Source organism: Trachemys scripta, chromosome 1 (genome assembly GCF_013100865.1).
Source record: "Trachemys scripta elegans isolate TJP31775 chromosome 1, CAS_Tse_1.0, whole genome shotgun sequence".
Taxonomy (NCBI): domain Eukaryota; kingdom Metazoa; phylum Chordata; order Testudines; family Emydidae; genus Trachemys; species Trachemys scripta.
In genome coordinates this window covers 265,408,293-265,421,500 of record NC_048298.1, presented here as the reverse complement: position 1 = coordinate 265,421,500, position 13,208 = coordinate 265,408,293, and the positions used below count along the sequence as shown (strand labels likewise).

Genomic DNA, 13,208 nt, shown 5'->3' with positions numbered 1-13,208 from the left:
GGACACAACCCCAGAGTCTGGGTGTCCCCTCTTGAATGCCAGAAGCTGGGACTGGATGACAAGGGGTGGCTCACTCAATAATTGCCATTCTGTTCAATCCCTCTGAACCATCTGGTACCAGCCACTGCCAGAAGATACGATATTGGGCTACCGGTCTGACCCAATATGGCAATTCTTACATATTTTTTTAAAATACAAGAACATGTTTTAGGACGCAAAACAATCTATAAGAAATTGTATATGATCACATAATTAGAATGTAATGTACTGTACATACATAAGGAGTGTTACGACTACACTCCCAATTAACTGTTATATTGCTGACTTAAGTTTTTCACTACGCAACTTTTTTATTGGTTTTGTTTATGAAATTTTCTTGGTTTTATTTAAATAAATAAAATACACATGCACCAAAAAGAAGAAGCTTAAAGGGGAAAAGAGCAAAACTAGAAACTCAGGCCTGGTCTACATTAACCCCCCAATTCGAACTAAGGTACGCAACTTCAGCTACGTGAATAACGTAGCTGAAGTTCGAAGTACCTTAGTTCGAACTTACCTCGGTCCAGACGCGGCAGGCAGGCTCCCCCGTCGACTTCGCGGTACTCCTCTCGCCGAGCTGGAGTACCGCAGTCAACGGCGAGCACTTCCAGGTTCGACTTATCTCGTCCAGACAAGACGCAATAAGTCGAACCCAGAAGTTCGATTTGCTTGCCGCCGAACTACCGGGTAGTGTAGACCTACCCTCAGTGTTTTTTAAGTACATCAAAAGCAGGAAGCCTGCTAAACAACCAGTGGGGCCCCTGGACAATCGAGATACAAAAGGAGCACTTAAAAGATGATAAAGTAATTGCGGAGAAACTAAATGAATTCTTTGCTTCAGTCTTCACGGCTGACAATGTTAGGGAGATTCCCAAACCTGAGCCATCCTTTGTAGGTGTGACAATTCCTCAGATTTGTCACAGACTGAAGTGTCACTAGAGGAGGTTTTAGAATTAATTGATAAACTAAACAGTAACAAGTCACGGGGACCAGATGGCATTCAACCAAGAGTTCTGAAAGAACACAAATGTGAAACTGTGGAACTATTAACTATGGTTTGTACCCTGTCCTTTAAATCAGCTTCTGTACCCAATGACTGGAAGATAGCTAATGTAACACCAATATTTAAAAAGGGCTCTAGAGGTGATCCCGGCAATTACAGACCAGTAAATCTAACGTCAGTACCGAGCAAATTAGTTGAAACAATAGTAAAGAATAAAATTGTCAGAGACACAGAAGAACATAAATGGTTGAGCAAAAGTCAACATGGTTTCTGTAAAGGGAAATCACGTCTTACTAATCTATTAGAGTTCTTTGAAGGGGTCAACAAACATGTGGACAAGGACGATCCAGTGGACATAGTATACTTAGATTTCCAGAAAGCCTTTGACAAGGTCTCTCACCAAAGGCTCTTACGTAAATTAAGTTGTCATGGGATAAGAGGGAAGATCCTTTCATGGACTGAGGAGCTGGTTAAAAGACAGGGAACAAAGGGTAGGAATAAATGGTAAATTTTCAGAATGGAGAGGGGTAACTAGTGGTGTTCCCCAAGGGTCAGTCCTAGGACCAATCCTATTCAACTTATTCATAAACGATCTGGAAAAAGTGGTAAACAGTGAGGTGGCAAAGTTTGCAGATGATACTAAACTGCTCAAGATAGTTAAAAGATCTCACAAAACTAAGTGATTGGGCAACAAAATGGCAAATGAAATTTAATGTGGATAAATGTAAAGTAATGCACACATTGGAAAAAATAACCTCAACTATACATATAATAAGATGGGGGCTAATTTAGCTATAACTAATCAGGAAAGAGATCTTGGGAGTCATTGTGGATAGTTCTCTGAAGACATCCACGCAGTGTGCAGCAGCAATCAAAAAAGCAAACAGGATGTTAGGAATCAATGAAAAAGGAATAGAGAATAAGACGGAGAATCTCTCATTGCCTTTATATAAATCCATGGTACGCCCACATCTTGAATGCTGCATACAGATGTGGTGTCCTCATCTCAAAAAAGATATATTGGCATTAGAAAAGGTTCAGAGAAGGGCAACTAAAATGATTAGGGGTTTGGAATGGGTTCCATATGAGGAGAGATTAAAGAGGCTAGGACTTTTCAGCTTGGAAAAGAGGAGACTAAGGGGGGATATGATAGACGTATATAAAATCATGAGTGGTGTGGAGAAAATGAATAAGGAAAAGTTATTTACGTGTTCCCATAATATAAGAACTAGGAGCCACCAGATGAAGTTCATGGGCAGCAGGTTTAAAACAAATAAAAGGAAGTTCTTCTTCACAGCGCACAGTCAACCTGTGGAACTCCTTGCCTGAGGAGGTTGTGAAGGCTAGGACTATAACAGGATTTAAAAGAGAACTAGATAAATTCATGGCGGTTAAGTCCATTAATGGTTATTAGCCAGGATGGGTAAGGAATGGTGTCCCTAGACTCTGTTTGTCAGCGGGTGGATATGGATGGCAGGAGAAAGATCACTTGATCATTACCTGTTAGGTTCACTCCCTCTGGGACACCTGGAATTGGCCACTGTCGGTAGACAGGATACTGGGCTGGATGGACCTTTGGTCTGGCCCAGTATGGCCATTCTTATGTTCAGTCTAAGAGGCTTAAAAGCTCTGCTGCCTCTGACTTCCTGAAAATTTTATTGCAATTCTTGAGATATTTTTTCTTCTTAAAGCTCCAACTCCCAGAGCAAAGACATAATGTGAACATCTCGGCTTCAATTTTTATTTTTTCTAAGTAACTTTCTAGCTCTCATGGTGGCAGTGAAAAGCTGAAAAATGTGTCTCAAGTGTACCCTAAAGACTCAGAAACCAAAGGTAAATAACAAGCCCAACGTTTAAAAAAAATTAATTTAGCCATGATTTTGGGGGACCTGACCCCACTGTTTTTGAATACTTGGTTTTGGCAGTACTGTTCAAGACATGAAATAGCCAGCAGGTAATCTGTTACAGGTGCCCTGGATCTTGCTCCCCTTTTCAGGTGCCAGCCCACTCTGTCAGACAACCAGCAAACCTTCCTAGTAGAGAGAAAGCTTATTCCAGCAAGAAAGTTCTTTTGCCAGAACATATACTGCAAGTGAAATAAACTATACCAGTGAAAGCACTTTTATGTTAGAATTACTGCATCTACACTAAGGGATTTTACCTGTATAGAAATGTTGCCAAAATAACACCACCACCACCATCACCACCACCCCTAACCAACACTGCTATATTGGCAAAAGTTTCTAGTGTAGACCAGGCCTAAAATTTAATTTTTTTTTAATTGTATTTCTAGCCCTTATGGGTAACAAAGCTAAGTTACTTTGAAAATTTGAACCAAGCATAAACCATGCAGTAATCTCTCCCCAAGTCTGCAGACAGCATGGAGCAATAGCTCTAAAAGATATAACTGTTCCATTGATTTCACTGGACTGTGAACTCTGAAACCTAAAAAGGACTATTTAATGTTAGCACTTAACTATTTCACTGCTAATCATTTCAGAAGCATCCAAGTAACAGTTTAACCACAATACCAAAATGCTTCCTCTGCCCTTCCAGGTGACAAAAGCCTTATCTGTCCTTTACCCATTTACCAAAATCTCCAGGTTTCCTCTGATAGTTCCTACATTGCAGTTAAATACTGCTAGTACAGAACTTGCTGCAGCATACCAAAAACTAAAAATTTGGGGAAAATGTGAAATAAATTCAGTTATCAAAATACAGGACACTGGACTGCATTATTCATGTTCATATTACTTTCACTAATACTCAATTTTTAACAAACTGTTACAGAATCCAGACTCTTACCACAAATTTTGGACTCAACATGCCACAGAATTCAAATGATCCTGCCTTAGTTCACCAAAACACAAATACAGGTTCTCAGATATAAAAATTTCAAGGCCAGAAGGGAGCACTATGATCATCTAGTCCGATCTCTTGTAGAACAGGTCAGCAAAGCTTTTCCCAATAATTCTTGCCCTGAATCCAATAATCTGTGGTTGAACTAGACCATGGTTTCTCAACTGGTGAGTCATAACTGGCAACTGGAGGTGGGAGACCCTAGGTGGAGTTTAATCGTTACCAGAAACCAATAAACATCAAGCTTATAGGTTAACCGGTTAAACTCTTACATCCCTATCTCAAACCTAAAAAGGTTGAGAAACACTGAACTAAAACAAAACTTTTATAAGGATATCCAATCTTGATTTTAAAATGAATACATCAGAAAGGGACCAACATGTCTGGCAACCTCTGTTGGACTGGATACAGCAAACTGCAAACTTTCAGGAATCTAAGCCCCACAGCAAACAAACTATGATATGTAGGCACCAAGACCCCATAGGAAGACCACCAGACTGTTGAGCCCCTTTAATGCATTCTTAAGGCAAGGTGTGAGAGAAACAATTCAGGGATTAGAGATGACTGGCCAGGACGCAGGAAGGGTCAAGAGCGATAAATGGTTCTGTTATAGAGATTCATTTAATAAAAATGGGCATGTTTAGTCTTGAAAAAAGAAAACTGAGGTGACACTAAATAAGAGTCTTCAAATATATTAAGGACTGTTATAAAGAAGACGGCGATCAATTGTTCTCCACCTCCACAGATGATAGGACAAGAAGTAATCACTTTAATCTGCAGCAAGGGAGATTTAGATTAGATATTAGGAAAAATTTCTAACAATAAAGATAGTTAAGCACTGGATTAGGCTTATAAAGGAGGCTGTAGAATCCCGTCATTGGAGATTTAAGAACAGGTTGGACACCTGCCAGGGATGGTCTAGGTATACTTGGTCCTGCCTCAATGAAGGTGGCTGGAATAATGACCTCTTGAGGTCCCTTCCAGCCCAAATTTCTATAATTCTATGAAACATGCATCCATTAAAACAGTTATGCCAAGTCTAGATTATACTATTACAACAAAAGGGGATACAGTTGATGAACGTTTAAAGTTGTTACAGACAGTAACTACTCCTGGGGGAATTCTGTGCCAAAAAAAATTTTAAAAATGTGCTCAATATTTTAAAATTCTGCATATTTTGTCAAAATAATACAATAGAATCACACCAGTTTCAATTATTTTGATAATTTATTTCAAAATAGCTTTCAGCAGCTATCTCTGTAACAATACAGACTACAAAAAAGATTCAGGAAATGATTTTTGACAAATAGATTCTTTACTAAGCATATTAATACACAACTCTGAGTAATAATTCATTTAAACTACAATACAGAAAAGTATTCTGTACTCAGAAGCAGTGCAAAGGCTTTGGGGAGTCAGGGGTAAAGGAGGAGCTGAGGGAGAGTGAAGTAATTGTTTGGAAGGAGCCTGGGAGTGAACCTGGAAGATGGTTGGGTGTGGGTGGAAGAAGTATAGAACAGGTTTGTTTGGGGGGAGGGGAGGAGGCTTGAGCAGGGGATTGTTACGGAGCTGGAGAGTCTCCCCCATGCAGATCCTGGCTGACCCTCTAGCCTCTCCCATTCAGTCAAGCACATCTACTCCTGTCCCTGTGTGTCCCTGCACCTTTCCTTCTCCCCATCCCTATGTGTCTTTGCACTCCCATTCAGCCCCTGGCTCAAAGCTGTCACCCCACTAGCTCCTCTGCCCCTCTCTGTCCCCTCCTACTAGCCCTTTTGAACCCCAGTCTACGTGACACACACACACACACACACACACACCACCAGCCCCATGTGTCCCACTCTGTCCATTCCCCTCCACACACACACACACCCTCACCTGGTCCTGCGAACAAGGTGCTGTGAGGAAAGCAGCATCTGCTCCCTCCCTTTTCATAGCTGCCTGCTCCAACCCTTAGCCTGCTACCCCCTTTCTTCTGGTGCCACAGAAGCCCCTGGTGGGTGAAAGGTGTAATTGCAGCACCTCCACAGCAGAATCTATTTTCTGCAGGGGTAAAAAAAAGTCTGCAGGGGAGATTAATTCTGTACTTGCACAGAATGAACAATGCACTGTTCTAATTCCTTTGTAACTTTATTTCTCAAGCAAATTTTTTCTAACCTGGCAAAGCATGGAGGGAGGCAAGGGCATAGAAACTGCCAATGTACATATTAAGCTGAAACATTTAAGCTACTATTTAAGTCATTACATGAAGAAAAGCCTGAAACATTTAGATGGAAAGAATGTTTTCTCAGTTCCCAGCTCAGACTGCAGCTGCTACCTGTAAAGGAAAGGGGTATTGGGTCACCATCAGCCTTTAACCTCACAGAACTGTCAACACCTCTGAATTCCACAGCCTGTGAGTACTATAGATCATCACTTCATTAAATTATTCATACCTAATGTAATCTCAGATTTGCCCAAGATTTGAATATATGAACATCAATAGTTTTCATCTGTTGGTCAAAATTTCAGCACCCTCATTTTCCCCTTAACTTCATCTACCTGATTTTGTTCTTGCAGCACTTAGGGAAACCTGTTATTAAGGTGCATCAGTAGGTGGTACAAAGTTCATTTTTAACAGGAGCGCTCAACCTTTATTTTGTTAAGATCTCATGGAAATGGCAAAAACTAAAACCAGAATATAAACTTTGGATACTGTTTAAATGTATGATGCTTTGATAAAAAACAAATTGATACAGCAAGAATAATAGGACTTTGAAAGCCACCTCTTGGGGCAATTTTTCACTGGATTATCTCACTTTTCTTGTACCTTCTGCAAGAAATCTAACATTCTGGGACCTGACCACCAGGCCACACTGTTGCTCCTTGTGCCAACTCCTAGAATTAGTTATACATAAGTAATGTTTGTTTACAAAATATTAAGCTTTTTAGCCACCATGGAAAACATCTGCCAAACTGAACCTAATTTTCTTTTGTCAACACAGCACGAACACTGTCATTCACTTAGGAAAGTAGGGGAAGAGACCGATGGATTCCTTCACCAAATACCCCTGTACTATAGAGGTAATTTTTTAAACATTCCAATGCAATTCACTCTCTTTATTATTGACTATGGTCAAGAACCTCAACTCAGGAAAAAAAAAGGAACAGCTCCTGAACAGTCCCCATTATTTTTTAAATTAGTCTTCTTAGCGTAGGCGCAACGTGCCTCAAGGTGGCCCGTGATCAGGATTGGTCTGCTGGATGGATCATTAGTTTCCTTGACCCAGGCCAGGAACTGATGGGGAGCGTGACATGAATGCTGATTCATACCGCATCAAAGAGGTTACATAAGAACCCAGGTCTCTCACATGAAAAAGCCAATCTTATCCCAATGCACCAGATTTTCTTTCAAAGTCACTAAAGCAGTTTCAGTTAACCTACCTCTATAACCACTGTAAGTCCTACACTTTCCCAGAGCCAATGATACAATCTGGGGTTCCTGATCAGCAATATTCTACTGCTAAATGCTAAATATTTGTGTAACACACTAGAAACGTGTGTCAATCTTCCCACAGTGGCTGGTCTACAAAGTGGCTCACTTATCAGAGTATGTGTTATGCATACCACTCTGTGCCCAGTCCACAGAGGATGAGACTCCTGTGGTGGCTCTCAGCTTAAGAGTCTGGCTCTAACACACTGTAAAGATGCATGCTTTTATCTTTGGCGATCATGGTTTCAAACCCCAGTTTCAGCCAAGATGACACCTGCAGATGTCCCACATTGGTATCTTGGAATGTAAGAGAGGTATGCATCATACTGGAAAAGTGTGGGGGCGGTGGCATATTGGTAGACCTGCTGGTGTAATGCAGGACCACCCAACCTGCTGCTGCAACCACTCTTAGTTGTATCCAATTTCCAGATATCCATGAGTGTGTTTTGGGATAAGAGCAATGATAGATTCCTTCACAAAGGTTCCCTCCAATTGACAAGTTATGTTGTCAATGCTCAAGTGCAGGGCTGTTCTTGTTGTGCTCACTTTCAGTAAACTTTTAAATGGAAATGAAGTGTTATAAACAAAGAATTTATTAAATCACTTCACAGCCACTCTCACTCTTTAGGAGGGGAAACGAGCAGTAGCTTCAGCAGTTTCTCCCTGATTCCCAAGTAGGTACAGCTCCCTTTTTCCTGATTCTAGAGAGCTGTCCACTGAGGTGCACAAAAGAGGTATATAAAACCGGGAAATTAACAAACAAAAACTATGTTTAATGGAAGTTAAGACTGCAGCATGACACACTCCAGTAAAGTCCAGCGTTAATGTAGAGTAATTTTCCAACGTTACAGGGTATGAGGCCTGGTCTACACTAAAAAGTGCTACGTCACTCAGCAGTGTGAAAAATCCACAACTTGAGCAATATAGTTAAGACAACCTAAGGCCCCGTGCCAGCATTAGGTCAACAGACAAACTCCTCTGCCGATCTGGCTACCGCCAGTGTAGATAATCTGGTGGATTACCTACACTGAAGCACTACAGAGGCAAGTATAGACAAGCCTTGAGACAGTCACATGTGCTGATCTGTTGCGAGTATTGATATAAATTCACTGTTTACATTAGAACAGGGGTAGGCATGCATGAATGCTGATTTTCAGTGGCACTCACACTGCCCGCCTGGGTCCTGGCCACCGGTACGGGGGGCTCTGCATTTTAATTTAATTTTAAATGAAGCTTCTTAAACATTTTAAAAACCTTATTTACTTTACATACAACAATAGTTTAGTTATATATTATAGACTTATAGAAAGAGACCTTCTAAAAACGTTAAAATGTATTACGGCATGCGAAACCTTAAATTAGAGTGAACAAATGAAGACTTGGCACACCACTTCTGAAAGGTTGCCGACCCCTGTGTTACAATGCAAGTTTGATGAAGTTGGGGTACATACCGCTTTTCGGTATCTATCAGAGATTGAAACGAAAGCTTCGAGGCATTTTAGAGTTAGATGATAATGTTAATTATTAGCATAGTAGTAATACAAAGGTAGAAAGGATGCACAAGTCTTTCAATTTAAGATTGTCCAATCTTTTAATGTTTTGGGTGGTATTCTGCCACAACCTTAACGGTCATTAAACAGTTGGCTTGCTAATTCTATTAAGCAACAGAGTGGGGCAGACCACAGCACTCACCTAATTTACAAATTTACAAAAGAGTTGGGACTGAGCAAGAATTTGAGTACAGTTAATTGAGAAAAGCTAGCAAAATAGAATTGGATGACAGTAAAATAATGGAAATAAGGAAAGACTTTAGAAACTAATAATGAATGGTCAGAGCGCTTTGACAGATTCTTTGCCATGAAATGTTGTAAATAAAAGTATTATATATTAGTTAGGAATGGTGTTTAAACAATTTGTTTTTTATTCTCTTTGTAGTAAGTAGTTACAATATCATAATCCCATAGCACAGTGAAAGGAACACTTTCCATTTTTATGAGGCGATGCCCTTATGGCATATAAACTCTACTTTAATTCACATTTTGAACAGTAAACTTTTTCTATAAATCTGAACTAGCAACCCAAGTAAGCATGCACAAAGATCCAAAACCAAAAGAAAAAAAAATTAAATATCTGGGAGTCTTAAACCATGTACGGAGGAAAGTCAATGCGCCAACAGAAGATTTCAATTAATTTTGATTTACAAGAAGGTAATTAAAACACGGCATATTTATGCTATAAAAATTGCTTAGACCTTTGCTAAACCAGAACTTGGTTCTAGTGGATGTTAAACACTAATGATGATATCCTCGCCTATACTTCAGCCCCTTTACAAAAAATGAATAGGTTGGAGTGGCACAAAGGGGCTTTAAAAGCCAGAGATATGGCCAGGGAGGAGACTCTCCAACCACAGGAACTGCAAATGTCTGACCTAAGGTTGTCTTCTGAAGGCCCCTTTGCAAGCAAGCCCTGTGTAGGAGATATGCCAGGGACGGGGACACAGTATTTCCATTACAAAGACCAGGAGGTGCTGTAGTTCATAAGCAGGTGGAGACAGGCTGCATTAACCACAGGGTATGTTTGCACTATAGTTAGCTCCATTTATCTATGTCCAAGTTAATCCCCTCATTAGTCCAGTTTGAGTGAGAGCAGCCACACCGGGGAAACAACACTGGAGCTGCTGTGTACACACTGGCACTACACTCATTCATGTGTGACACTAAGACTTCTAGGAGGATATTCCATGGTACATTCTTTGCACTGCAATAAGCTGAGAGGCACTATGAATTCTTCCCCAGGGAATTGTGGGAGAACTTCTGTCCTTTCTGGGCACACAGAGGGAATTGCTGGAAGTCCTTTGTATTTGTGGATAATCCAAGCACTATATCCAGATGCACAGACACTCTTTTCTCAACCTGTGTATTATATGATTTTAGCATTAGCTTTAATAAAAATATTTCTTTTATTGGGTCACTTTCACTTGTACGGGCAGTGTTTAAGTGAAGATGTGCTACCCTGATGGAGAGCTTCTCCTGTAAGCGTAGTTGATCCACCACCATGAGAAGTGGTAGCTATGTTGACGGGAGAAGTGGGTGTGGATTTTTCACACCCCTGAGCAGCTTAGTTATACTGACATAAGTCTGTAGTGTAGACATGTCCTAAGAGTTCCACCTTCATATTGCCTACAACACAGCCCAGGGCTATGAGGGATGGGTGGTTTTTTTTTTTTGTTTTTTTTTTTGGCGGCTAGGATGACTCTAAAACTCGTTTGCACCATCTGAATTGGCAGCTCCACAGTTTTGGCATAACTAGATAGTCCTGTAGGTCTATCTAAGAGTGTGTCTTCATCGCAAAATTAACTTGAATTATAACTTGATTGCCTTTAACTTGAGTTCTTTCCATACACATAACCTCTTAATTACCATGTGGTGGTAATTTCAGTTCCAGTTGGATGGTTTGTCAAGAAGCACAGGCTAAAGCTTGAGGTAGCACAATTCAGCAGCTGCTACTACGATTACATGTGTGTTGTGGACATAGAGTAGCCCCACTTGAGTGCCACTAGTCCTCAGAGGACTTCCAGCAATTCCCTCTATGTGCATATAAGAAATATAATGCAGTACCTCATACTATAATTATGCACCATTTCTCCAGCAAAGCCTTTTGCCCCTTTTTTTAGAAATGTTCACACACAAAATAACTCAAAGCTAATTTTTAACCAATCCTAAATTAAAAATTAAGCTTCCTGAAAAACAACTCAAAAATAAAAATAACAAATCTTAACTCTGGTGATACATTTCTAATTATTTTCTACACTTAAGTTGCTGCCTGTAGTACACAACTACATGTCCTGCTAAAGAATTATCCTCCATCTAAGAGCTTTCAACCCACATCTCTTATACTTAGAGCCCTTAAAACCCGATGAGCATTTGTCAAAGCACAGAGGCTCAGCGGGGGGGGGGGGGAGGGGGGTGTTTTAGAAAGTTTATCCCAGTAATTCCCACAGGCTCTATATGGGAGGGATGCGGAGTGCTGCAGGGTTTACCCAGTTACCCCCATGGACTGTTATAGAGAGGATGTCACCCTGGTTACTCTCACAGGCTCTGAGGAGAAAGGAAGGGTATTATCCCAGGGGGTTACCCCAGTTACTCACACAGGCTCTAGAGAGAGCGGTGTCCCGGGGAGAGGGGGGGAAGAGGATTACCCCGGTTACTCACACGGGCTCTATGGGGGGGGCGGTGTCCCGGGGGAGGGGTTACCCCGGTTACTCACATGGGCTCCAAGGTTTTACTGAGCCAGGATTTCAGCGCCTCGAAGTTTTCTATGATCATTTTCGCCACCATCCAGAGCGGCCCGGGCCCCCCGCCTCCCTGGCAGCAGCAGCGGCGGTTTCGCCCCGCCCGCAGGCCGGGTCCCGGCTCCTCCGCGCCCCTCGCCCGAACTGCCTGCCCGGCTCTGTCTAGATCCCCGGGGACGGGACAGGGGCCCGACGCCGCGGAGGGCTCGGAACCCGGCGGGCCGCGCTCTGCGGGCCCCCGCTCTCGCCGCAGCCGCCCCGGGGAGCCCGGCGCAAAAGCCCCGAAGATCCCGACCACGCGGGGAAAATCCCGGGCAAACGAAGTACCCACGGACGGATCGTGGCTCCCAAACGCGCGGCCCCTGCCCCTCCCCCGTAGCCGCAACACGAACAGGTAAGATGGCGGCCCTGAAATGTCGCGAGAATATAAAAACCTCGCGAGGAAAGAGAGGGCGCTGGGATTGCAGAGGGGCGGGGCGAGAGTGAGGGATCCGAGCGGGAGCCGGCGTGTGGCGGTTCGCGGGCCACTCAGGGGGAGAACGGCAGGGGCGGTTGAATTTCATTGGTGTCACGCGCTGCGGCTGGGGTCTAGCTGCCCAGCCCCGAGGGTGCCCAGATCGCAAGAGTGAAAGATCAGGACACGTTGGGCGAGCGGGGTGTGGGGAGGGGCGAGGACGACAATGACAGACACAGGTGCACAGAGCCATGGCGGGGGGGGCAGCCCTAGGAAACTGTGAGAGGGGTTGTACGGCCCCTGCCGCAGCCTGCACCACAAGCCACAGGGCAAGGACACCTATTGAATTCAATGAGAATTTGGCATGTGAATTGCTATATCTAGTTCTGAGATTATAAAGCCAGAAGGGAGCCGGTGATCACCTGGTCTCACTGCCTGCATAGCACAGACATAGAACTTTCCCAAACTAATTCCTAGAGGATAGCTTATAGAAAAAGCTTTTAGAAAAACACCATGACCCTTAGTATATTCTTAATCATTAATTACTCTCACCATTGAACAGGTATGCCTTCTATCCAGTCTGAATTTGTCTAGCTGCAACTTCCAACCGTTGGCTCATGCTCTACCTTTCTCTGGTAGACTGAAGTGCCCATTATTAACTATTTGTTCCCCATGTAGATACTTACAGTTTATAACCAAGTCACTTCTTAATCTTCTTTTTGTTAAGCTAAATAGATTGAGGTCCTTGATTCGATCATTATAAGGCATGTTTTATAATCCTTTAATCAGTCTTGTGACTCTTCTCTGAACACTCTCCAATTTATCAATATCCTTCTTAAATTGTGCACCCCAGAACTGGACACAGTATTCCAGCAGTGGTTGCACCAGTGCCAAATACAGAGATAAAATAACTTCTCTACTCCTGCTTGAGATTCCCCTATTTAAGCATCTGGTCACCCTACTTCTGTATGCATTTTCCCAGGTTTTTTTGTAAAAATCAAAACTGAACTGCCCCAGAAATTCTGTCATGTGGAATCATCGTGAAACTCGCATGGCTCCAACCCTGCCGATGAACGTTTAGATCCACTGCACA

The 13,208-nt window shown here is 42.4% G+C and overlaps 1 protein-coding gene across 1 annotated transcript in view; it reads right to left on the bottom strand.

The window, feature by feature from the left end:
- Positions 1 to 12,068, bottom strand: part of RBM26 (RNA binding motif protein 26) — a 102,153-nt gene extending 90,085 nt beyond the window's left edge. The window contains exon 1 of the mRNA XM_034758282.1: positions 11,637 to 12,068. Within this exon, the coding sequence (XP_034614173.1) occupies positions 11,637 to 11,707 (71 nt within the window). The 5' untranslated portion in view covers positions 11,708 to 12,068. The remainder of the gene's footprint in view (positions 1 to 11,636) is intronic.
- Between the last annotated feature and the right edge of the window lie 1,140 nt (positions 12,069 to 13,208).